At 41.4% G+C, this 27,416-nt stretch overlaps 1 protein-coding gene across 1 annotated transcript; it reads right to left on the minus strand.

Annotated features, from left to right (window-relative positions):
* Nucleotides 1-4: 4 nt before the first annotated feature.
* On the minus strand, nt 5-27,267 carry LOC138674173 (uncharacterized). Its single transcript, XM_069762086.1, has 6 exons — nt 27,144-27,267; nt 16,040-16,129; nt 9,839-10,004; nt 7,801-7,929; nt 3,789-4,514; nt 5-1,020 (listed from the first exon to the last, which is right to left on the minus strand). Exons 1-6 carry the CDS (start codon nt 27,254-27,256, stop codon nt 976-978), a joined length of 1,269 nt encoding a protein of 422 aa, XP_069618187.1. The 5' UTR covers nt 27,257-27,267; the 3' UTR covers nt 5-975.
* Between the last annotated feature and the right edge of the window lie 149 nt (nt 27,268-27,416).

Here is a 27,416-nt window from a genome sequence, read left to right on the forward strand (position 1 = left end):
GAAGGGGGGCCAGACACATTTCTTGCACAAGGGCACCAAGCTGTCAGTGTCCATCTCTGGCCCTCACTATACAGAGGTATGCAGAGCAAAACTTAGTTTTTTGAAAAGTTTGCACAATTATGGCCTCGGAACATATATAATTTAGTACTGAGCAGATTGTCAGGATAGTGTGATCCGATTCTCTTGGTGTGAACCTAGCCTTATACTGAGGTCCTTCAATTTTTTTTGTCTTAAATATATTAAGATAAGTATGCAGAATGTCCATTAGCCACAGTGCCACAGCCACCTTACACCCCATCTAGTTCTCTGTTCATGCAATACTGTGTACTGCTTTAAGGAATACCTATCAATTGGTCAAAGTTGCCAGATGTATGCTCTTATTTTAGTCCTACTCCTCCTCTAAGGATTTTTTTATTTTTTTCAATTCACCGTACTATTCCAGATATATGGACCTTTTTATTTAGTGCTACTTTTTATATCCTTTAACAAGGGGGCGGTGCTTGCAGGGTAATTATGCAGAACAGCCTAGAGACACGCCCTCAGAGAATCCCCCATTGATTAAGATAATAAAAATTTGCATTTAATAAAAATTCCCATATCTCTGGAACCCTGTTCCAAATTTATAAAAATCAAAAAGTGGAATAGACAAGGGCGCAAAAATATGAGCAAAACTGGACTATTTTGACTTGGTGACAGATCCTTTTTTAAACAAAAATTGTGGAAATCCTGTCTAGCAGTTACAACACTATACACTGTGAATAAAACAATAAGAATCAGAGAAGCAGCCAAGATGCATGTTTGTTTTAGCCAGAATGTATTATAATAGTTAATCCACTTTATCAGCTGTATGTTAAAGGAGCTTTTCTGGTTGTGTATGTTTTTCATTTCTTGAAGTTTTTATCATTAACATTTTAGCCATTTGTCACAAATGTTTCCAAAGACAAATGACAAATAATTCTTCTTCAGATGAAGAGATTATTTCTTCTTGTCCCCAAAAAAGAATCTTTTTGGTTTTTCAACCTGTACAGAAATAAAGAAAAAATTAGAATAGTAACTAGTATGTCTATGTTTTTCTCACATTATTGTACTTATCCAATATTATCCTACTGAATCTCTCTGTCTAACTAATTATGAGTGGTTTTAAAGAGGACCTTTCACCAAGTTTTTCTATTTCACCAGAAAAAAAGTTTTTGAAGCTGCAGACTATTTATTATGAGGATCTACAAATCATGGTTTAGTGAGTTTGTTTATGGATAGGTGTTATTATGAGTGTTTATCTTTTTTTTCTTTTAACTTTTTTTGTATGAAGCAATGATTATTACATATGTAGTGTAGTGTTTTTTACAGATCCCCCAACATACTTTCAATTGCATAAATGATTTATAATATCATTGTAGATTATCTATTGCATCTACAATTGTTTATCGATTTCTCCAGTTCCTGCAGGTTCGTGGGCACATGGATGGGCTTTGCGTACAGGTCTGCAAGTCTGTTTCACTGTAGTATATAAGCTCTTATTGCTGCTAAACTGGTTAGTGTTTGCTGCGATTTTATTATTATTATTGTTTATTCACGTAGTGCTATTTTATTCTACAATGCTGATTTTACCCCGTGAAAGTCGCAAGTGTCCATTGTTTGGAATGTTGGGTAAAAATGTGGCAAAGGCATCCATTGAGTGAAGCTGAACTGTAAAAGCTAGCCAACGCCTCAGATTCTGAAGAAGATACCTAACTAGAGAAAGTGTCTGAAGATGAGGACCACAAAAGTGGCGGGGAAAGTGATTACGAGAATTCTGATTCTGAAGCTGAATCTGATGAGACATGATACACAGACAACTAGTATGATGCAAACAATTCAGTCTAAAAACAAAAAGGTAATTTGGAACTTGCAGCCTTCTGCCCAGGCAGGAAAATTGTCCTCTGCTAACATCAGATAATTCTCTGATAACTAGCCACTATCAGAGAAGTTTGGGATAAATGGAGAGAGATTCTTCCAAAATTATAAAATACTGGTGAAAATGTCACTGTGGATGAACAACTTGTGGCTCTCAGTAAGGCATCAAGATATGGACACCTACTGACAACAGCAGTTCAAACGCTCTAAACACTCAGATATATGCAGGAAAAAAGCCTGGAGAAAAAGCTGAAAAGAATCAGGGAATGCGATTCTTTTCAGATTTCACGTATGGACCAAGGACAAAATGTGACATGTGACAACTTTTTTACATCATACCGACTGGGGCAGCTGACGCTAAAACTCAAACTTACCATGCTGGGCACTATAAGAAAAAGCAAGCCTGAACTGTCCAAGGTATCCTAAGTAAAAGATGTTCATAGTTCAACTATTTACTTTACTGGAGATACGTTTGACAGTGGTTTCTTACATTCCCAAAAAACAAACAGGTTATTCTGATGAGCACAATACACCATGACAATGCAGTAAGTAGTCGAGATGACAAAAAGCCACCGATATTAGATTATAATTCCACCAAAATAAACCCTGATGGGAACGCCAATAAACTGCATAAACAAAGACTCATTCTGGAAGAATTAGGAAAGTCACTTGTTATGCCATTTTAGGAAGAAAAGTAAAACCCCGAAGTGAAGAAGCAGCAGCCATGGTAAACTGTATCCAGCAGCATGCTCAACAACGCAAACCTACAGCCTCCACCAGCACAGGAAAAAGACTGTGCTCAGGCAACTTGTAATCCCTCTGCCGTAAGATCAGACCATTGTGTATTCACATCTCACACAGGAGTCTGTTCTCCTGAGATGTAATGACACCATGCTCGGATTTCTTCTTTTTCTGCTGTATTGCTGCTTGCTTATGATTGGTCAGCATCATACAGGGAGAAGTACATGCCCCCAGTGAAAACTGATAACATTCACAAAAGTTTAGTCATTACGTGCTAAATACTTTGAATGCTAATATCTTCATAACGGAGAGATGAAATTAGAAAAAAAACAACAATTTATTCAGCTCTGTATCTGCTATTACATCATGTTTCAGGCTTAACATGATAAGTTTGGTGAAAGTTCCTCTTTAATGATTAAATGATTGAATGAAAATCTATTTTATTCTTTTGAGGTCTCCTTATCCTGTTGTATTATAGGGCATTTCTAATTTTAAAGGGGTTGTTTACTATTGGGACAATCCCTTCTTGATCAAAATGTTTGGCCCCAATAAAATCATAAAGCTAATAATCAACTTTCGTGCCCGCGCCATTCCTTTGGTGTTGGCACTCACTCTCCTGGGGCTTATGGGTTGTTGTGACACAATCAGCTCTGGCATCACTGTCTCCGCCTTCGGACAAATCAAACACAAAGAGGAAGTCCGGGCTGCAGCTGATCGCGGACTTTCTCTTCCTGCTCAGTTTGACAGGAGGCGAGGACAGTGACGTCAGCGCTGATTGAGCACCAGCGTCACATGTAACAACAACAGCATCGGAGCCCCGTGGAGAGCGAGTGCCGAAACCGAGGGAATGGTGCCGGCACAGGAGGTGAGTTTAAGCTTTATTTTTTTATGGGGGCCAAGCAAGGGATATGAGAAGAAGTTATCCAAGTAGTGACATCTTTAAGGCTAAACAATATTGTGACTGCGCACAACAGACAGTGATCCAGTCGCCATATGAGCTTAACAAATAATTTATCTAATCTAAAGATACATGGCAGTGTAAGGTATAGAGCAGTTTGAACAACATCGGTCAAGCTTCCCATGTATACTAAACAGATGTTATGGCCATAACATGTCATTTTTACATTTTTAGGAAAAAAGTAGAGTAGACATACCTTTGCAGCATTCTGTTTTCTTACAGCTAGCTGTGTGATATCTCTTGAAATAGTTTCATATGCATTGTCTTGTGCAATGCTTGCATTGGCCACTTTCCTGTTCATTTCTCTAGAAGTAAATTCTTTTGATGTCCGAGTGGAAACATGATCAAATGTGTTTGTAGTGCACATAGAGAAATTTGCTATCTTGTCCATTGCATGGTATTCATTCATGTAGTGGGGGTCTCTAAAGGGTATTTCTGCATAGGTTTCATCAGCCTCACAGTTGGATAGAGCAGTAGGAAACAAAAATGAGCTATCAGGACTTTCGGGTCCAGCATGTAAGAATGAAGTTTTACTGTTAACTGTCTGAATAGATGTTGCAAACCTCATTTCCAGAACCTCACATTCATTTAAGTTTGAAATCAGTTTGGGTTTTCTTCTGTCTGCTGATAATTTTAGTGCTTCTTGATTTAAGGCCTGTGGTGAGACATGTAAATGCGCTAGGGCTGATGGCACGCTATGGTCTAATTTAACTTCAGAATATAGCACATTTTGCGGATTGGTTTTCACCACATTCTTCTTATTGATTTGTCTTTCTTTTACATGAGAATAATGAACATCTTTGTTAGTATTTGGAGAACATGGATTTCCATTCGTCTCTTTTTTAGTCTTTGCATAGATTTGCTCATCAGCGTCGTCTTCATCTAGATAACAATTTCTCTCTGGCAATGGTGGCGCAGTGTCCTACAACAATTTAAACAATACACTTGCTGTTAGTTACAGTACTGGTTATAAAAAATAGTACTGGTTATAGAAAAAAAATAAAAACATTTTTGCCAACTAACATTATTTTTGTTACAGTGATCAGTATGTAAACTTTTTTATTCAATACTCAATACTCCACACATTGCAAAGTTATGATTTTTTTTATATATAATGCATTATTTTTTATGTTCATGCTCCTTTACAAGCTCCTTTGAACTGCTACTCAGCAATATACGTCCATTTTATTCAGTCTTCAAACAGTTTGTGTATAAGATTTTTCATGTGCGAGCTTCTTTGCTCCCATCCCATACAGGGAAAATTTCATACACAGACTTTTTGAACATAGTGTACAGATCTTGCTGAGCAGCAGATAAACAGAGCTTCTAAAGAAGCACTGAAACAGCACTAGAGCATAGAGTTTGGGAGAGGACGCAAGATAAGGTAATGAAGTATATTATAATAACTCATAGCTTTGCAATAATATAGTATTTGAAAATAATATAGTAAAACAATAGTAAATTATACATTTTACAACCAATAAGTTTTTTTTAGTCTTTTAGTAGATATATGATATAATGAACATACATTTAGTTTGCCATTAATCTTGTTTGTATGTGTTATCATTGAAAGGAATTGTCTCATGTTTATAAATAATTAAAATGACAAAAACAAGCAATTTTGCAATTTGATTCATATTAAAAGTCCTATCCGTTCATACATAAAGAAAGCAGTCCCCAGTCACGTCCGTCATCTGTTACTGGAATTATAGGGGGTTTATACATTACTGGTAACACAAAGGCTCTGAAAAAGTGAAATCGCTCCTCACTCCTCAAAATAAATTCAGCAAATTCTTTACTACCAAATCTAAATGCCTTCCTCCCTTCTGATCCCCAGTGTAACTAAACCACATGTAGCGTCCACATGTTGGCATTTCTGCAGTAATGAGAGCCAACTTCATTTAAGGGTGCATGTCTCCAGATGCATGAGCTGGACATAATGGGAACTACAATCTTTGGGCATTACAATGTACTGGGCACTACAATGTATAGGCACATTAACGGCAGATTTGCAATTTTCACTCAGCAACATCCACTGCTGCTTGTTTCTGGAAAACACCCATGGAGCCAAATCATCACTACACCTGTAGATAAATTTCCGAAGGGTATAATTTCCAAAATGAGGTTGCTGGGATTCTGCTCTTCTAGCGCTTAGGGGCTCTGTATATGGAGTCTGCAAAGTATTCTAGGAAAATCTGCGCTCCTGGAGTCAAATAGCGCTCCGTTCCTCCCGAGTCTCACCACCTGGCTAAGCAATACTGTACAGCCACATATGGGGTATTTCCACATTCATCAGATATTCTGTGACACATCTTGGTGCCATTTTTACTCATTTCTTAGTGTGAAATTGTAAAATCTGGGGCTAAAACAAAATTTTAGTCGTAAAATTGTAATTATATTTTTTTCACTGCCCAATGGTATAAAATTCTGTGACACACCCATTTTATCAATGTGTTCACTTCACTCTTAGATAAATTAATTGAGAGGTGTAAATCTTAAAATGGGGTTTCTTATGGGGTTTTTCTAATGTTCTGGCACCTCAGTGGCTCTTCCAGTGGGTCATGGCAAACGTGAACCATGACAATAATATCTGCATTATAATATGGTGCTCCTTCCCTCCTGAGCTTTGCACTGTGCCTGAAAAGTATTTCCACATTACATGTAGGGTATTGGCGCACTCAGAAGAAATTTCACAAGAAACTGTGAGGTCCATTTTTCCTGTTAGCCCTTATAAAAAATGAAAAATTTGGGGCTAAAAACATTGTAGTGGTAAAAATGTAATTATTCTTTCTTCATCGCCCAATGGTATACAATTCTGTGAGGCACATGTTATGTCAAAATGATCACTGCACCCCTAGATGAATTCATTTGGAGGTGTAGTTTGTAAAATGGAGTCATTTATGGGGGGTTCTGTTGTTCTGACACCTCAGGGGTTCTGCCAATCTGACATGTCACTCTCAAATCATTCCAGCAACATCTGAACTCCAGTATAGCGCCTTATGCATTCCAGTGCAAAGGCACTGTGCCTCAAAAGTAGTTTTTGACCACACACGGGATAGTGGCATACTCATGAGAAATGGCGTAATAAATTGGACCATTCAATTTCTCATATTATCCCTTTTGAAAATTGAAAACTTGGCTTAAGTAAATTTTTAGTGGCAAAAAAACACCATTTATTTAGCCCAATGTTAAACAATTCTGTGAATCACCTGAGGCTTAAAATGCTCACTATACCCCTAGATGAATTCATCAAGAGGTGTAGTTTCCAAAATCGGGTTGCTTCCAAAATTTGGCTCCATCAAGATGGTGCCGGCCGCGCCTGCGCAGTAGCATTATTCGGAATGCCGGCGCCTGCATGATGAATGTAATTTTTAAAAAAAGACAATAAGATATGCAGTATTTAAAATAGGGGGCAGGTCACTGAGGGATCAGTGACCTGCCATAAGCTATACAGATGAATATATAAAGAAGAGCACCGCAAAAAGACCCCCCCACAGGCCACCCCGGAGCACGAGAATCCCATTAAGACTTTTTTTTACACTTGCCGCGTTTTTTGCGGCCCGTTTTTGCGGGCTTTTGTGTGCGCCGTATTGCCATAATTTTCACGGTCTGCTGCAAAAACGGGGCACAAAAATCTCGGATCGCCGTTTTTCTGGTTTGGAATAGGTCCATCTTGTTTCTCTGCAGGCCTTCGAAGTGATAAACAGGAAGTATATGGGAGTGTCCAAGGAAAAATACGGCATTCCGCAAATACGGTCTTCACGGTGTACCACAAAATTAGCACACTGGGCAAGCTTCCGTTGTTTTTGCGGCCTCATTGATCTCAAGGGGGGCCGTGTCTGTAAGCCATGAAAAATATCGAGCAGGCTCGATATTTTTTCACGACTGTAAATACGGCCCTCATGGCCATATGGTGTAATGCATGCCGACAAATTTGAATAGCCCGTTTTTGTGACCCCATAGACATCTATTTGGGCCGCAAAAACGGTCCGCAAAAACATGGCAAGTGTAAAAGAAGTCTAACTGAAAACTGCAAATAAAAATTAAACAACAACCAAAGTATCATTTTAATCAGTATAACTGCGCCAAGCTGACAGTGTCAGAAGTTTACTGAGCACAATTCTGCTGACAGGTTTCCTTTAAAGGGAAATAGAAGGTTGTCATTGGAATGTCTATGTGATTGTTATGATGATATATATGAAATGTACCTCTGTACTGTCCTCAGTTTGCTTCTTTTGTCCATTTGAGTTGTTGCCACCATTGTTTTTTGGAAGTCCTGTTTTTTCTCTCATTGAATTTGATCCCTGAATGTTGTCGTACTTGTTACTTTCCGAAAACTGTAGAATAAATATTATAGATAATTTTATAAGTGTGATAAATAAAATTCTTAACAAATGAACGTTAATAATATGAAAAGAAAATGTATGATCCTTAACCACAAATTACTGAGGAATAAAGTCATACATAATGAATCTGTTTCTTTTGAAGTTTGCTTTCCCTAAAACAAGACCATTGCTATTGAAAAACAAAAAAACTAGTGATATTACTTATTATTACGTGATCCTGTAGGTCCTACCACTGAGCCCTTTGTGAACTTGACAACTAGGGTGTAACTGTTTTTGGGTGTAAAGGTACCGTCACACATAACGATATCGTTAACGATATCGTTGCTTTTTGTGATGTAGCAACGATATCGTTAAGGAAATCGTTATGTGTGACAGTGACCAACGATCAGGCCCCTGCTGGGAGATCGTTGGTCGCTGGGGAAAGTCCAGCACTTTATTTTGTCGCTGGACCTCCTGCAGACATCGCTGAATCGGCGTGTGTGACGCCGATCCAGCGATGTCTTCACTGGTAACCAGGGTAAACATTGGGTTACTAAGCGCAGGGCCGCGCTTAGTAACCCAATGTTTACCCTGGTTACCAGCGTAAACGTAAAAAAAACAAACACTACATACTTACCTTCCGTGTCTGTCCCCGGCGCTGTGCTTCCCTGCACTGGCTGTGAGCGCCGGACAGCCGGAAAGCACAGCGGTGACATCACCGCTCTGCTTTCCGGCTGGCCGGCGCTGACAGTGCAGAGGAAAGCAGAGCGCCGGAGGACAGACACGGAATGTAAGTATGTAGTGTTTGTTTTTTTTTACGTTTACGCTGGTAACCAGGGTAAACATCGGGTTACTAAGCGCGGCCCTGCGCTTAGTAACCCGATGTTTACCCTGGTTACCCGGGGACTTCGGGATTGTTGGTCGCTGGAGAGCTGTCTGTGTGACAGCTCTCCAGCGACCAAACAGCGACGCTGCAGCGATTGACATCGTTGTCGGTATCGCTGCAGCGTCGCTTAGTGTGACGGTACCTTAAGAGCAGCTGCTTTAACTTTTACAAGACACAACAACACTTTTATATGTGTAGCGTCTGCAAATGAATAGAGTTTAGCTAAAGACAAAGCACTATGTCAAGTAAAAGTCAAAGGAAACTTCAAAGAAAAGATGGCCACGCATAATAGATGACCTTTCACAGAAACCACCCATTTTCGAAGAGCTAGGTGACAATCTGTGTTGTGGTGTCCAGTCCTGACTCTCCCAGATTAACAGATCTAAAATGAAAGAAGGGATGGTGGATTTCAACTTTTTTTTTGTCCTATCTCCTCACGTGGAGCTGTAAGGAGGACGTGAGAAATAGCTATCAGGCGACATCTATACTAATTTTACAGCCAACTTAAAGATGCACTCCAATCAAAGTTTTTATCCTTTTAATGTGTTGCAGTCATCATATTATTTACCATTCTGTGCTTAGAATTGATTATTTTGCCTTTCATTTTTACCCAGCTAATTCTTCTCTTTTCCATTAGGTCTATGATATCACATGATTAAAAACTGACTAGCTAAATCCTTCTAAGCTCTGTTTAGAAACAGGAGGTCAGTTTTGCCTGTATGAGTCAGGAGTCACTGCAAAAGTCCCTGGCAGGGGGAGGAGCGGAGGAGCTGGGACAGGAGTTGAATAGGAAAATGGTTCATGCAGGGAAAATAGACTTCTTGTTTCTACATAAAGCAGAGAAAAGAGGAGCATTAGCTGGGTAGAAAGGCAAAATGATCAATTGTAAGTACACAGTGCTATATAATATGATGACTGCAATATGTTAAGAGAATACAAATTTTGATGGGAGGAGTGCTTCTTTAGCTGAAAATACCATCTGCATTGAGTAGTAAGGAGGAAAGGGGTTTTATACTGTTTTTGATTATAGCATACCTTAATAAAAAATTGTGACAGCTTCTCTCCAAAGGGCTCGATAGGTGTATTTTGGTAATAGGATATCAGAGCAGGCAAACTTTCATGGGAATAACATTCTCCTGATACTACCAATTCTCCATCTGACAACTGGTTTATAACAAAATGTCGGCATCTGTCTCTCCCTCTGAAAGAAAAAGAAAAAAAATCTATGTAATTCATTCTTAGGCCGGCTTCACACTTGCGAGTTTTACGGACGTAAGAGCGCAGAAACTACGTCCGTAAAACTCGCAAAAAATACGGCACAATTATTCTCTATGCCCCTGCTCCTATCTGCCGTATTTTACTGATCAGTATTATACGGCTTTCTACGGCCGTACAAAATCGCAGCATGCTGCGTTTGTCACCGTACTGCACAAGAAATACGCCAATGAAAGTCTATGGAAGCGTGAAAAATACGGATTTCACACGGACAAGCAGTGTGACTTGCGAGAAATACGCAGCGCTGTTAGAGAGAAAAGCCGGTAATTCAGTGCGGTGTACAGTAAAATCACACTGACAGCTTCCAGTAGAATAGGTAGAATAAATGTGTACACATAGAATAGGTATATATATATATATATATATGTCATTAGACACATATATGTATATATATTAATATTTTTTCCAGCGCTATACAGCTTGAAAGCCGGTAATTCAATTACCGGCTTTTTCTTTCTCCTTCCTAAAACCCAACATGATTTGAGACATGGTTTACATATAGTAAACCATGTCTTCTCTCCATTTTTTTTGCAGATTCCACACTACTAATGTCAGTAGTGTGTATCTGCAAAATTTGGCCGTTCTAGCTCTTAAAATAAAGGGTTAAATGGCGGAAAAAATTGGCGTGGGCTCCCGCACAATTTTCTCCGCCAGAGTAGTAAAGCCAGTGACTGAGGGCAGATATGAATAGCCTGGAGAGGGTCCACGGTTATTGGCCCCCCCTGGCTAAAAATATCTGCCCCCAGCCACCCCAGAACAGGCACATCTGGAAGATGCGCCTATTCTGGCACTTGGCCACTCTCTTCCCATTCCCGTGTAGCGGTGGGATATGGGGTAATGAAGGGTTAATGCCACCTTGCTATTGTAAGGTGACATTAAGCCTAATTAATAATGGAGAGGCGTCAATTATGACACCTATCCATTATTAATCCAATTGAATGAAAGGGTTAAATAAAACACAAACACATTATTTAAAATTATTTTAATGAAATAAAAACAATGGTTGTTGGAGTATTTTATTCTAAGCCCAATCCAGTCACTGAAGACCCTCGTTCTGTGAAAGAAAAAACATAATAAACCAACAATATACTTACCCTCCGCAGATCTGTAACGTCCAACGATGTAAATCCTTCTGAAGGGGTTAAAACATTTTGCAGCAAGGAGCTTTGCTAATGCAGGCTGCTCCTCGCTGCAAAACCCCGGGGAATGAGTCTAAATATAGATCAATGAGCTATATTTAGCTTCATTTGCGGTGAGGCGCCCTCTGCTGGATGTTCATAGATCGTGGGAAATTTCCTAGAAAGCTCCCAGGCTTTCTAGGCAAGTTCCCACGATCTATAAACAGCCAGCAGAGGGCGCCTCACCGCAAATGAAGCTAAATATAGCTCATTGATCTATATTTAGACTCATTCCCCGGGGTTTTGCAGCGAGGAGCAGCCTGCATTAGCAAAGCTCCTTGCTGCAAAATGTTTTAACCCCTTCAGAAGGATTTACATCGTTGGACGTTACAGATCTGCGGAGGGTAAGTATATTGTTGGTTTATTATGTTTTTTCTTTCACAGAACGAGGGTCTTCAGTGACTGGATTGGGCGTAGAATAAAATACTCCAACAACCATTGTTTTTATTTCATTAAAATAATTTTAAATAATGTGTTTGTGTTTTATTTAACCCTTTCATTCAATTGGATTAATAATGGATAGGTGTCATAATTGACGCCTCTCCATTATTAATTAGGCTTAATGTCACCTTACAATAGCAAGGTGGCATTAACCCTTCATTACCCCATATCCCACAGCTACACGGGAATGGGAAGAGAGTGGCCAAGTGCCAGAATAGGCGCATCTTCCAGATGTGCCTGTTCTGGGGTGGCTGGGGGCAGATATTTTTAGCCAGGGGGGGCCAATAACCGTGGACCCTCTCCAGGCTATTCATATCTGCCCTCAGTCACTGGCTTTACTACTCTGGCGGAGAAAATTGCGCGGGAGCCCACGCCAATTTTTTCCGCCATTTAACCCTTTATTTTAAGAGCTAGAACGGCCAAATTTTGCAGATACACACTACTGACATTAGTAGTGTGGAATCTGCAAAAAAAATGGAGAGAAGACATGGTTTACTGTATGTAAACCATGTCTCAAATCATGTCGGGTTTTAGGAAGGAGAAAGAAAAAGCCGGTAATTGAATTACCGGCTTTCAAGCTGTATAGCGCTGGAAAAAATATTAATATATATACATATATGTGTCTAATGACATTTTATATATATATATATATATATATATATATATATATATAGACAGTATATATATATTTTTTTTTTCTTTTTGGGACACATGGATCATTTCTATAGCGGTATGTTGGTTTGCAAGCCTGCGAGAAAACCACGCAGTACGGATGCCATACGGATTACATACGGAGGATGCCATGCGCAAAAAACGCTGACACACCCTGCCTACGGAGGAGCTACAGACCACTATTTTCGGGACATTTCAGCGTATTACGGCCGTAATATACGGACCGTATTTTCATACGCTGAGCGTGAAGCCGGCCTTAAAGTGTAAATCCTTATTTGCATATATTTCCCATAGGAGTTCTTCCAGCTTGTCTGTAACAATAGAATATTATCAATATGTTAGCATCCACTCTTATTAACAAATTTACTAGTTGATTTCTACTGATCAACTAAGACACGGTGGTTTGAACCAAAGATCTCAAATTTGGACTCATCAGATGAAAGCACAGATTTCCACTGGTCTAATGTCCATTCCTTGCGTTCTTTAGCCCAAACAAGTCTCTTCTGCTTGTTGCCTGTCCTTAGCAGTGGTTTCCTAGCAGCTATTTTACCATGAAGGCCTGCTGCACAAAGTCTCCTCTTAACAGTTGTTGTTGAGATGTGTCTGCTGCTAGAACTCTGTGTGGCATTGACTTGGTCTCTAATCTGAGCTGCTGTTAACCTGCGATTTCTGAGGCTGGTGACTCGGATAAACTTATCCTCAGAATCAGAGGTGACTCTTGGTCTTCCTTTCCTGGGGCGATCCTGATGTGAGCCAGTTTCTTTGTAGCACTTGATGGTTTTTGCTACTGCACTTGGGGACACTTTCAAAGTTTTCCCAATTTTTCAGACTGACTGACCTTCATTTCTTAAAGTAATGATGGCCACTCGTTTTTCTTTACTTAGCTGCCTTTTTCTTGCCATAATACAAATTCAAACAGTCTATTCAGTAGGTCTATCAGCTGTGTATCCACCAGACTTCTGCTCAACACAACTAATGGTCCCAACCCCATTTATAAGGCAAGAAATCCCACTTAATAAAACCTGACAGGGCACATCTGTGAATTGAAAACCATTCCCGGTGACTACCTCTTGAAGCTCATCAAGAGAATGCCAAGAGTGTGCAAAGCAGTCATCAAAGCAAAAGGTGGCTACTTTGAAGAACCTAGAATATAAGACATAATTTCAGTTGTTTCACACTTTTTTGTTAAGTATATAATTCCACATGTGTTAATTCATAGTTTTGATGCCTTCAGTGTGAATGTACAATTTTCATGGTCATGAAAATACAGAAAAATCTTTAAATGAGAAGGTGTGTCCAAACTTTTGGACTGTACTGTGTATATATATATATATATATATATATATATATATATATATATATATTATTGTATTAGTAGTCCTTCTCAGACTGCTAAGGTGGCCTCACCAGTGAGGCGCCAGCTAGAAGCAGAGACATAGATGGGGAAGCAGTTTTCATATAAGTGATCATATGCTCATGACAGCCTGAGTGTCTCCTCTATCATTGATATTATCATTCTCCAAACCATTAGCAACTGAGAACCGAATTATATTAGGGTAATCCCAAGAGAGCAGGAAGTTTGCAAGAAAAAAAAACAAGTAGGAAAATTGCACATAAATGACATTAAATATAACATCAATTTCAAATGTGTTAAAGTTGGAGCATTTACTGAAATGCTTTCCAAGGATTTAGCAAGAAAAATATATCTTTGTTCTGTGTTAGCTGGTAGATAAAAAAAAAAATGATATAGCTCAAAGGATAGGACAACACAAATGAGAGACATACAGTGAGTCTATTGAAAAAAAAATCGGATATAGGGGCGGTTCTCCCAGGTAAGATGGCCAGTATGTATAGCACATAGTGGAAATGAAAGTCTGTAACATGATATCTGTTATGCCAGAGGGTATAGGGTACAAGGAGTGGACCCACTGGACCGTGGAACCAAAGCTACCCCGAACGAGCACTCCAGAGGAACCAACCCCTATACAGGGACTGTTAGGAGGCAAGCGCGGTGACCTCAAGAACCACGGAGGCCAGGACCAGGGATCGGCTCAATGAAAGAGACAAAAGGGGAAGCTGAGGACCATAAGGAACAGAAACCAGAGGGAAAACACGGAAGCAGGAACTGAGGAGAGACACTGGAACGGAGGAACACGGGTGCAGACACTGAGGGGAGACACTGGAACGGAAGTACATGGGAGCAGGAACGGAGGAGAAACACGGGCACAGGCACTGAGGGGAGACACTGGAACGGAAGTACACGGGAGCAGGAACGGAGGAGAGACACTGGAACGGAGGTAGACGGAGGCTGAGGGAAGACAAGAGAGGAACCAGGGGTTAAAGTGCAAAAGACCAGAGGAGCAAAGGGCAAATACGCGACCTAACTAAAGCAAAGTAACTCAATAATCAGGCACCTCCAAGAAGGAAGGAGGGCCTGAAGTACCTGACGCTGGACACCGATTGGCAGGAAGAACTTCCGGGTCAGGCCATGCAGGAAGAGAAGAGGGAGAGGGAGCGCACACGGTCAGACCTGACTGTGCCTGCGCAAGCCACAGAAGCGCGCACCCAGATGGAGAGAGGACGCACGCCGGGACACCTGGACCGAACCCCGGAGAGAAGAGGACGCCCATCGCGACGCTAGGACCGAGCCCCGGGAAGAAGAGGACGCAGCGGGGAGAGCGAGCGGGCTGGCGGCAGGAGGCGGAGCCACGGGAGCCGAGGTAACAATATCTGGTCTTGGATAAGTGGATGGTTTTCTCAAACAGGTTATCTTTTAACCCCTTAGTGACAGAGCCAATTTGGTGTTTATTAGCCAAGCCAATTTTTACAATTCTGACCACTGTCACTTTATGAAGTTATAGCTCTGGAACGCTTCAACGGATCCTACTGATTCTGAAACAGTTTTTTCGTGACATACTGTACTTCATGTTAGTGGTAACATTTATTTCTGAGGAATAAGTACCCTTAACTGCCACCATTAAAAGGCGTATCGGCGGTAATAAGGGGTTAAAGAGATTTAAAGGGGTTATCCAGGACTATTACATTTTTCCACTATGGGCTGAAGAACTAACAGCGTTGTCAACAGAGCAACAGCTTCTCATCTGTTGAGGACACATAACTGCCAATGTCATGCTGATTGACAGCCGACTCCTTGCTGCTTCACTGCGTGGAGTCGGCTATCAATCAGCATGATGTCAGCAGTCATGCCCCATTGACAGAGGAGCCCGGAAGAATAGCTGAATCACTAGCAGGAGACTACCTTGACACTGGTTGATGGGCAGACATAACTTGGCCAAATTGTGTGCACAGCATCTCATTTTTTTTCTAGTATGCAGAAGCCGAATAGCTATTCATATTTCATATTGACATGCTTTAGCACGATAGAGTGCAACTTTTTTGTATATTGTACATGGAGGTAGTTGCTCCTAAGTTATCACCTATTAACACTAGTTTGGATGTGTCAGTCAGTTTTTTGTTATTTCTATGTTAGGTTTTATACACATAGTTAAAAAAAATAAGATGATCCTAGACAACCCCCTTTAACTGTACAGTACCAATAATTACTACTTCATTATCCTGCTCATATCTATTTCTCTTGTAAATATTGCATTGACCAACATTGATGGAGTACGTTCTAACCATTTTTTAATGTTTTTCTTATTAAACTCACTTGTATGACAGAATGTATCCAAATGTTCTCTGGCTTAATCTGATAATGAAGTGTCCCAGCTCCTTGTTTTTCAGAAGTTCTTCACAGTCTCTGAAATGAAATTCAGTGCGTTCACACTAATTAAGTTCAAAAATATTCATATAATACATTTAGTTATTCAATATAAAAATGTACATTCATAGAATAGAACACCATGTTGTGTGTTGTCAAAAATACGCACACCATGAAATTGTCATAAACAATAAAACTTAATAATTAAAAAAATGCAATATGAAATAAGTAGATGACTCCCTTTGTCAGCCTGTCGGGTGCCTGTCAATGGACTCTGTCTGCCCTATACTTCAGCAGATCAGATCACTCCAGGGGCAGAGCCTGATTGGCTAACTGTCAGTCAAAGACTGACGAGAGAGATAAGGCACATGAGTACTACAGTTTATCATCAACATGATCCAAGGATTGCATGTCCAAGTCTCCATTTAGGACTAGTATGTACTTTGAAAGAAAAATAATGCAATCACAGTTTTAATAGTAAAAATATGGTATAGCTGAAAACAAAAAACCCCAACCCCCCTGCAGAAAAACTTCACATATTTGGTATTGCCGCACTAGTAATAGTCCATACTGTAAAACTGTATTAATTTTCATCCGGCACGGTGAATGCCATTAAAAAAAATATGAAAAACTATGCCATAATTGCCATTTTTGTTACTTCTGCTTAAAAAATAAATAAATAAAAATTGATCAAAAAGTCATATGAGTTTCTTATTGGTAACAATAGAATTACAGGTTGTTAGGCAAAAAAACAAGCCCTCATACAGTTCTATAATCAGAAAAATGAAAAAATTAGTGCTCTTACAATACAATGACCCCCAAAAGTTTTTTCTTATGTTTCTTTAAGTGATTTTTCCTGTAAAAAAGTAATAAAACATAAAGTATAAATTGTGAGTAAAATTTAAATACAATTTCAGATTTAATGTTGTTTGCTCATGCCAACTGCTGAAAATAAGCGTTAAACAGTGATCAAAAAGTGGTGCCAGTAAAAGGTACATCTTCTCTAGCAACAAAATAAGCCCTCAAACAGCTTGGCTGATAGAAAATTATGAAACTTATAGCGCTCAGAATATGATATCAAAACTATTTTTTTTTTCAAAGTGTATTAATTGCACAAAAGAATAAAAAAAAAGATAAAACTTTAGAAATTTGCTATTGCCATATTCTTACTTACCCTTGGAATAATATTAACACTTTATTTATGCAGCACGGTAAATAGAAAAAAAATTTCAAACGCAAAAAAAATAATTGGCAAAACTGTTGTTTTGTATATATTTCTTCCAATAAATAGTTAAAAAAGTTTGTTAACAAGTCGATAATAAGTTCTATGAACCCCAAAATGATGCCACTGAGAAATTCAACAAAAGGGCACACACAATTAATGAATTTGGCACAAAGTCAACAATGGGCTTTCTTCTGTCTTAAACTGTTTTTGCAAGTTTTGCCACAAAAAGTCCCAACAATTGTGCCAAAAGTGCTGGCGTACTTAAAAATACACCAGGGGGGACTGGAGTTAAATTGCAATTGGTGAATCAGGCTAAAACATCTGGAATTGCTAAACTCTGCCAACAAAGCAGCAAAAAAAGACAGTCGAGCACACAGTGTCGGACTGGGGTGCCAAGGGCCCATCAGTAACCAGCTCCTGGGCCCCATTGATTTTTTTTTTTTGGGGGGGGGGGCTTATTGTAACAGTACTGATAATTTAGTGTTAATGACAGGAGTACTTTATTCTGCAGGTCATTATGATTATGACGATACTTTTGATATATTGGACATATTGATAGCATTGATAATTTTGATCCGTCAGATGAAAATCACACATGTCTCTGGAACTTTCCATGGACCTCTCGGTCCACAAACAATGACATGTTAATGGAATCATACACTATCATAGGTACGAGTGCTATTCATGAAAAACATGAGTAGCGCTCACACGTGAAAGTGGGACGTGTAAATTAGCCCTAAGGGATACCTTTTTTGCAGGATAACTTTTAATTTTTTTTACCATTTTTGGATATTGAAGACTTTTTCAGCTCCAATTTTGCTTTTTGTTGGGAAACAGAATCAGCAAGAAATCAGTTTTCTTTTTATATTTATTCAGCGTTCACTGTGGAGGATATATAATGTGTTTCTTTTAATGTATGGGTCATTATGGATGTGGCAATGAAAAAATCTATGTAGGATTTTTTTTAATAATAAAACCTTTCCAACTGTAAAAATTTTGATTTTGCTGCTCACACTAGCTATTTGCCCTGATTGAGTGTGCTGGTCAATTTCTATCTGAAATATGCAAGGACTTTGCTAATGTAAGGAGGTTGCTTTCCCTGCTCCTTACCTGGAACCGCTTAGTCGGACAGCTTGGTTGTTGGGGGGAGGACTTTCTGCCCTGCACAGAGGGGATCATGTGACTGCTGGGGGCAGAGAGGAAGAGAGAGGGGTGTGGTCAGGAAAGAACGGGAGAGCAGAGCACGTGAGACAGAGGGGACAGCGCGCCAGAGAGAAAGCAGGCTGCAGCGCCGCACTCCCCAAGAGAGAGTGCTCCCCGTGAGGGCACTGAGGCTGAGATACCAGCCGTAGTGATGGCTGGATGTGAGAGTGTGGACTTGGAAGCCTCCGTAATCAGAGAAGACGTATCCCCTGACAGTGACCTGAGCGCGCAGCCCCGGTGACCACAGTGACAAGCCAGGACCCCTGAGTGTGACAAGTAAACTGCTCGGTGTGTGTGTAGCATTGCTACTGCAGAAAGACTGCCAGGCTAATATACAGAGACTGTGCAGCAGAGTGGCTGAGTTACTTCCTGCTTCCAGCTTCACTGGGAGAAAAGACTGCAAAGACTTAACCCCGGAGTCTCCAGTTCCTAGGAAACAGAGGAGAGACTTCAGGATCTCAAGCGCTGCTGGTGACTGTACCCACGCTGGCATAAGGAGCCTCCAGTCAGGACCTCCCTGGACTGATAAGTTACAAGAACACTCATTAACCATTTCGATTCCGCTTAACTGTTTACTATTTGCTTTATCTCTATTAACCCCCTGTTTACTCCCTGCGAGGAGAATCTTACTCCTGTTAATAAATTCCCCTCAACAGTTGGTCTATCTGTTCCATGGTGACATAGTCAACCCTGCACTCTATTACACTAGAGCCTTAAAAGTTTCAGGGTATAGTCCCCAAAAGGAAACGGTATCTTGGCATAGCACCCAGCTGGTCTGAGGTATCTAAGCAGACCAATGGTAGGCAATCACAGTGCCACAGCATGACATCAGCAATGCCACCCTAATGGAGACATCTTCAGTGGCCACATAAAAAGAGCAGGTATTGCAAACCAAAACAGCAACCACAATGCCCCATAATAGTAAAATAAAGTACCCCAAAGCCTATAAGGGAATATGATACCTAATCTGCGAGTGCCCTCATTGCTCAGGCCGACCTCCGCCTATTCCCCTACTTTATATGCTGTAGTGACTGAGTGACCCCAGGAATTTTCAGAGGAAATCCCTTTCTATTTGTTGTGTCTGGAATTTCCTCTGATATCACACGTTCACTTGACTCATTTTTTTCTGCCCTTTTTAAAGCAGTGACCAGTAAATATCAATGATCATCTAGAAGAGACTGTAGTAGATGATCATGCATTGTTGATTGTTGAGGACATTTGGGCACTTGTCCAGGATTAAAGCAAAGATCTTAGCTGTTCGGGTCAGTGGATATCAATAGATATGTTGAATAAGTATTTAAATGCATCAATTTTAGTTTCTTTACATGACAACGCAAGAGGAAAAACAGAAAAGGATTGTAGTGCAGCAATTTGCAAAGCTTTTATATAGCATAATGCGTTGTCCTAGAGCAGAGGTCCATAACCTTCCTGACCTTGAAAGCCACATTCAGCTATGAAAGGCACGTGCCTAGGGCGGGACGATGCGGGGGGGGAAAGGGTCTGGGGGGCGGCACCTGAGAAAGGTTTTTGTTCTGTTTTTTTTTTTTTTAAACTTAAGTCTGGGGTCTCCTCCCCGCTTGCGCCCGCCCATCTCCCACCTCACAACCCCTGCTCCCGCTTGAGGATGTCATACTCACCTACTCCAGCGATGCCTGGTCTTAGCGCCTGCAGCTCGTCCTGTGTGAGCAGTCACGTGGTACCGCTCATTAAGGTGATGAATATGGACGCATATTCATCACCTTAATGAGCGGTACCACGTGACCGCTCACGCAGGAAGAAACTGCCGCGTCGGGACAGAGCTGGGTTTGGCGCGTTGTGGAAAGGTGAGTATGACAGCCAGGGAAGACGGGGGAGAATGAAGGAGGGTGGAGGGAGGTTGGGGGAGCGAGCCATCATGCGTGCAAGATGGGAGCAGGAGCGCCGGAAAGCTGGGCCATTCATACAAGGGGGAGGAAACTGAGCCATTCATACAAGGGGGGAAAGCTGGGCCATTCATACAAGGGGGAGGAAACTGAGCCATTCATGCAAGGGGGAGGAAACTGAGCCATTCATACAAGGGGGGGAAGCTGGGCCATTCATACAAGGGGGAGCAAACTGAGCCATTCATACAAGGGGGAGGAAGGGAAACTGAGCTATTCACACAAGGGGGAGGAAACTGAGCCATTCACACAAAGGGGAAGAGCTGGGCCATTCATACAAGGGGGAGGAAACTGACCCATTCATACAAGGGGGGAAGCTAGGCCATTCATACAAGGGGGGAAACTGAGCCATTCATACAAGGGGGAGGAAACTGAGCCATTCATACAAGGGGGAGGAAACTGAGCCATTCATACTAGGGGGGGAGAGCTGAGGAATTCATACAAGGGGGAGGAAACTGAGCCATTCATACAAGGGGGAGGAAACTGAGCCATTCATACAAGGGGGGGAATCTGAGCCATTCATACAAGGGGGGAAAGCTGAACCATTCATGCAAGGGGGGGAAAGCTGAGCCATTCATACAAGGGGGAGGAAAGCTGAGCCATTCATACAAGGGGGAGGAAAGCTGAGCCATTCATACAAAGGGGAAAGCTGAGCCATTCATACAAGGGGGAGAGCTGAGCCATCCATACAAGAGGGAGGAAAGCTGAGCCATTCATACAAGGGGGGAAGCTGAGCCATTCATACAAGGGGGGAAGCCGAGCCATTCATACAAGATGGGAGTGGGGAACAATTTGAGTGGGGATGGGAGGATTCATTATGTGTGTGGTGAGTTTGAGTGGGGATGAGGGGATTTATTATGTGTGGGGACAATTGGAGTGGGGATGGAGGGATTTATTGTGTGTGGGGAGAATTTGAGTGAGGATAGGGGGATTTATTATGTGTGGGGAGAATTGGAGCGGGGATGGGGGATTTAATGTGTGGGGTGAGATTTGAGGACACAAAATGAAGAGCAAAAGGGGGAATGGGGCATGTATGAGGAAACAATACTAGGCAATGGGGGGCATGTATGAGGAAACAGTACAGGGGAATGGGGGGCATGTATGAGGAAACAATACTAGGCAATGGGGGCATGTATGAGGAAACAGTACGGGGGAATGGGGGCATGTATGAGGAAACAGTACTAAGGGAGTGGGGGCATGTATGGGCAATGGGGGGGCATGTATGAGGAAACAGTACGGGGGATGGGTGCAGACAGTATAGGGAGCGAACGGGGGAATGTATGCAGGCACAGTATGAGTAGTGATGTGAAAAATGTATGTGGACAGAGTACGGGGAGTGAGGGTGATGGGATGTGTGCAGACACAGTATGGGGAGTCAGGTGAGCAGGCAGTATAGAAAGTGAGGGGGTAAATATATGAGGAGACAGTATGGTGAACAGGAGGGATGTGAGAGGAGACAGTATGAGGAGGGAGGGGAATAGTGTGATGAGGCAGTATGGGGGGAGAAAAGTGAGTGGGCACAGAATAGAAACTGAGTAGTGGATACGTAGCATGGGGGACAGTGTAAGGGCACAGCCAGGAGTGGACAGTATACCAAGGAGGGGAGTACAGTATAAATACTGGGCCCTATAGTGGGTATACAGTGTGAGAGGACAGTGTGAAGAGGGGGCCGGTATGGAAAGGAGAGGTCAGTGTAAAGAGCATGTACCATAAGATGGACAGTGTGGGGGTCATGTTTTGTGCAGACAATATAGTGAGGGGCAATTTTTCATTCAGGAGCATTATAATGACACTTGTATCTTTAGGGGCATCATGTGGAGATTTTCTGCAAAAGAGCGGAGAAGATGGAAGTCTGCAGAGACGGCTGTGGATGAGAAAACTCATCATGGGGTCTGGACAAGATGAAGAAAAGAAGGAGAACGGCTCAAGAGGCGACGTCATCTATAAGGTACCTGGATATAAATGTTATTTGTGATACTAACTAACTCTTATGTTTTATTTATGTTAGGAGCATTACAGGGGATGTCCAGGTTTGTGATGAGTCTGCAGTCATTCTTTGTGACTGCAGACTTCTGACTTCTCACAGTGCGCACTGCACGCTGTCAGGATTCTCTCGTGCCGGCGATTTACATACATGCGGTCATGTGCTGACTAGACATGTGTGGCCTCACTCTATGAAAATGAACTGAGCGAGGCTGGGAACGTCTAGTCGGAATGTGGTCAGAAGTATACAAATCACATGCTTGTGCTGACATGACTGTCCACCGGCAAGGGAGAATCCTAAAAGTGTGCAGTGCATGCGTTATGAGAATTCAGTAGCCTGCGATGTCAGGATTCGCTCCGCAGGTTCCAGTAGTCGTCGCATGGACACTTCACTCACATGCGACTTTCACACTGAGGCTATGTGCACACGTTGCGGATTAGGCTTAGGAATTTCAGGTGCGGATTCTGCCTCTCCTGGCAGAAAACGCACCTGCGGATTTGTTTTGTGTGCTTCCGCAGCATTTTTTGTGCGTTTTTGCTGCGGTTTTCTTGCGGATTTGCTGCGTTTTTTACCCCTGCGGTTTTCTATAATGGAATGGGTACAAAAACGCTGCAGATTCACATAAAAGAAGTGACATGCTACTTCTTTTAAACCGCAGCGGATTTTCCGCAGCGGATTTTCCGCAAAGTGTGCACAGCATTTTTTTTCTCATTGATTTACATTGTACTGTAAATCAATTGCGGATCTGCAGCGTTTCTGCACTGCAAAAAATGCTGCGGATCCGCAGAGAATCCGCAACATGTGCACATAGCCTTATGGTCCTGTGACAACAAGCTTCTCTTCTGCTTCTCTCTGTTTTTCACTGAAAATTCAGAGTATTAGGAAGAGAAGCTCGTCGGTACATGACTAAGTGTGCAAATCGCATGTGTGCTGGGGGGGGCGCCAAAATGAATTCTTTCCCCGGGTGCCAGAAAACCGACATACACCTCTGCCGGTATGCTACTGCAAGCGGTGATTATCGGGTCCGGTGGAGGGATGTCTGTGCACAGGCAGTGAGGCAGTGAAGCAGGGACTGAGGGTGTGCACAGAGAGAATGGAGATCCGGAGACTGCCTGTCCCAGTCTACGCCGTAGCCTGGAGTCCTCATTATCATAGGAATATGTCAGTTAATAAATTGTTTTTCTAAAGCTTTATAGTGTAGTTTTAGGTCAGGGAGGGATGGTTAGGGATGAGCTATCAAGGTACAGGGACAGGTTGTGATGTCTATTTGCGGACATGTGCGGCACTTGCGGTTTTGCACTTGCGTTGAGACAAAAAAACACTGCTAGCAGCATTTTTTCCATTGCTGCAAGTATCGCATTTGCCAGATCGCAGCAAAACTGCAAGTGCCGCACATGTCCGCAAGCCCCATAGGGAATGAATGAGGCCGAATGCAGTGTTGCCGTAAGTGATCCGTTATGCGGCAGATGCGGAAAAACTGCCAGATCTGCTGCAAAAGGCTATTTTAACATCAGCAATTTTTGCCAAAGTCACTGCCGATAGTGTCATACTCACCAAAGGGGGAGGCAGCACTAAAAGTGCCTAGGGCAGCAGAAACTCTAAATACGGCCCTGGTCGCTAGCAAAATTCAGCTCGGAGAGAGGGTCTCGTGCTTCAGCCAGCTCCTGCCTCGCTCGGAGTAGTGACACCCAGAACCCCTATTAGCAGTATAACAGCCAAAGCTTTTCCACTGAAATCTCACCAAGGCAGTATGCCAAGCTCCAGGGTTTCCTGTGTTACCTCCATTCAGATCTGCAGGGCTACACACAAAACTCCCCATCTAGAGATCTGCTATTAATAGCTGTTTGTTACACCTGGTAGACCAAGCTAGCAGACAGCCACGATCCACACATCAAGGTCCAAGCCACATGTGACTCTCGAGCTACAGGTTGGGGACCCCTGTTCTACAGTAATCGTACATAAAACTTCCCTCTCAAAACTCTGTATTGATGTTATTTATTAAGTGCAGGTAATCCAAAATATAAATGTAGATGTTTCGGTCAAAACGTGACTTTCATCAGTAATGCAGATTGCCGTAGTGAAAGATAAAGAAAGTATTGACCCTGTGGATTGGCAGCACGTGCTGTAGAGCATTACCATTTTCTTTATCTTTCACTACAGCAATCCGCATTACTGATGAAAGTCATGTGTTGACCGAAGTGTCTACATTTATATTTGGGATTGCTTGCACTTAATAAATAACATCTATACAGACTTTTGATTGCCAAGTTTTATCTACGATTATTTAGGACATAGGATCCTACTTGAGCACCGAACGCGGAAGTGCCGTGTCCACACTCTTTCTATCCTAGAGTAAATGTTTTTTTTTTTGCAAAACATTATGGTTGATTGAAACATGTGCAACATATTTTTTTATTTCTGACATATATATGGGTTATATAAATTGACATTGTGGGAGATTCATCAAAGTATTTAAGTCAGAAAACTGGCGTAAAACAATTTGAAAAGTTGCACATTTTTTAGTAACATGGAATTGCATAAAAATTGTGCAACATTTGGCGTTTTTATGCCTCTTTGAAGGAGCTCTGCCAAAATATGGGAGAAGCCAGGGCAGGTCATGGCTACACTTGCCCGTCAAATTCAGCAGTGCTGGTGTTTCTTACCCCAGAAATGTTACTCAAGTCCCTGGCAAGAAGCACGGAGGTGCACGCCATGGAGAAGATGCATCTAATTCATAGGTGCTGTGCTTCTCTTTGGCGCTTCATACTCCGGTGAGCCCTTCATTAAGACTGGCAAGTACAATGAATCATCTCCATTGAATTATCTTTATTAATGCAGCCAAGAAGAATTTGGTTTCTAGCAAAGCCTTGCTTCATAAAGGCATGTGTGTGTGTGTGTGTGTGTGTGTTTGTGTGTGTGTGTGTGTGTGTAAATATGTTTGATATGTCACCTATAAGTGCACAACATTTGGAAATAATATTCACTGTAACCATGTACATATAGTGAAATTTCAATAGTATGGTATATTCAAGCTTTTCATATCCAAGCAATAAACAGAGTTGTGCTCAAAAGTTTACATACCCCGGCAGAATTTTTGCTTTCTTGGCCTTTTTTCAGAGAATATGAATGATAACACCAAAACTTTTTCTCCACTTACATGGTAAGTGGTTGGGTGAAGCCATTTATTGTCAAACTACTGTGTTTTCTCTTTTTAAATCATAATGACAACCCAAAACATCCAAATGACCCTGATCAAAAGTTCACATACCCTGGTGATTTTGGCCTGATAACATGCACAGAAGTTAATACAAATTGATTTGAATGGTACTAAAGGTAACATCCTCACCTGTGACCTGTTTGCTTGTAATTAGTGTGTGTGCATAAAAGCTGAGTGAGTTTCTGGGATCCAGACAGACTCTTGCGTCTTTCATCCAGCCACTGATGTTTCTGGATTATGAGTCATGGGGAAAGCAAGAGAATTGTCAACGGATCTACGGGAAAAGGTAGGTGAACTGTATAATACAGGAAAGAGATAGAAAAAGATATCCAAGGAATTGATAATGCCAGTAAGCAGCGTTCAAACTGTGATTAAAAAATGGAAAATCAGGGGCTCTGTAAAAACAAAACCATGGTCGGTGTGGCTGTTTCAAGGTGCACAATAAGGAGGCACGTGAAGAAAAATGGACTGCATGGTCGATTCGCCAGAAGAAAGCCATTACTGCGCAAATGCCACAAAGTATCTTTCCTACAATACGCAAACCACCACAGAGACAGGCCTCAAAACTTCTGGAATAAGGTAATTTGCAGTGGTGAGAACAAAATTCAACTTTTTGGCCACAACCATAAATGTAACATTTGGAGAGAGGTCAACAAAGCCTATGATGAAAGAAACACCATTCCTACTGTAAAGCATGGAGGTGAATCACTAATGTTTTGGGGTTGTGTGAGCTACAAAGGCACAGGAAACGTGGTCAAAGTTGAAGGAAAGATGAATGCAGCACATTATCAGCAAAAACTGGAGGCAAATTTGCACTCATCAGCCCAGAAGCTGAGCATGGGACATACCTGGACGTTCCAACATGACAACGATCCAAAACATAAGGCCAAGTCGACCTTCATTAGCTACAGCAGAACAAAGTGAAGGTTCTGGAGTGGCTATCTCAGCCTCCAAACCTCAATATCATTGAGCCACTCTGGGGAGATCTCAAGTGCACAGTTCACGCTAGACAGCACAGGAATTTACAGGAACTGGAGGCTTTTTGGCAAGAAGAGTGGGCATCTTTACCATCTGAGAAAATAAAGAACCTCTTCAACAACTACCACAAAAGACTTCAAGCTGTCATTGATGTTAGAGGGGGCTATACATGGTATTAAGGAATGGGGTATGCAAACTTTTGATAAGGGTCATTTGGATGTTTTGTGCTGTCATAATGATTTAAAAAGAGAAAACACAGTACTTTGACAATAAATGGCTTCATCCAACCACTAACCATGAGTGGAGAAAAACTTATATTCATATAAGTTCATATTCTCTGAAAAAAAAGGCTAAGAGAGCAAAAATTCTGCTGGGGTATGAAAAGTTTTAGCACAACTGTACATACAGATTCATATACACATACTATACATCTTAGTGTTCTTTTTCTTTGCATTTCTTTTTCATTTTTTTTGGTGGGGTTCATTTTGCCAATAATACAATATTATCATTTGCATCTGTGTACTCACCTTCTTGACGTTATGCCATGAAACCAGTCGGGAAGAGCATCATCTGAACCCTGCATCACTGGTAGTTCCATTGGAGTTCTTCCTAATGTCCCTTTTAAGTCATTTTTTGACATTCCCTGATGAGTTCCTTTTTGTGTGTAAGAATGCCAAGACCTATAACGTGTCTTATATATACACAAAACAAGGATAGATAATTTGCATATTTTCCTTCAATATCTAAATAGATCTATTGTTTTAGAAAGAGAGCATGAATCTATTCATAGACTAGCCTCC

Source organism: Ranitomeya imitator, chromosome 4, assembly GCF_032444005.1.
Source record: "Ranitomeya imitator isolate aRanImi1 chromosome 4, aRanImi1.pri, whole genome shotgun sequence".
Lineage (NCBI taxonomy): Eukaryota > Metazoa > Chordata > Amphibia > Anura > Dendrobatidae > Ranitomeya > Ranitomeya imitator.

Coding starts and splice junctions, on each gene's coding strand:
- LOC138674173 (XM_069762086.1), bottom strand. CDS start 27,256: ATGTCAAAAAATGACTTAAAAGGGACATTAGGAAGAACTCCAATGGAA. Junction 10,005..16,039: donor GGATACATTCTGTCATACAA/GTGAGTTTAATA, acceptor TTTTTCTTTCAG/AGGGAGAGACAGATGCCGAC. Junction 7,930..9,838: donor TGTCACAATTTTTTATTAAG/GTATGCTATAAT, acceptor TTTATTCTACAG/TTTTCGGAAAGTAACAAGTA.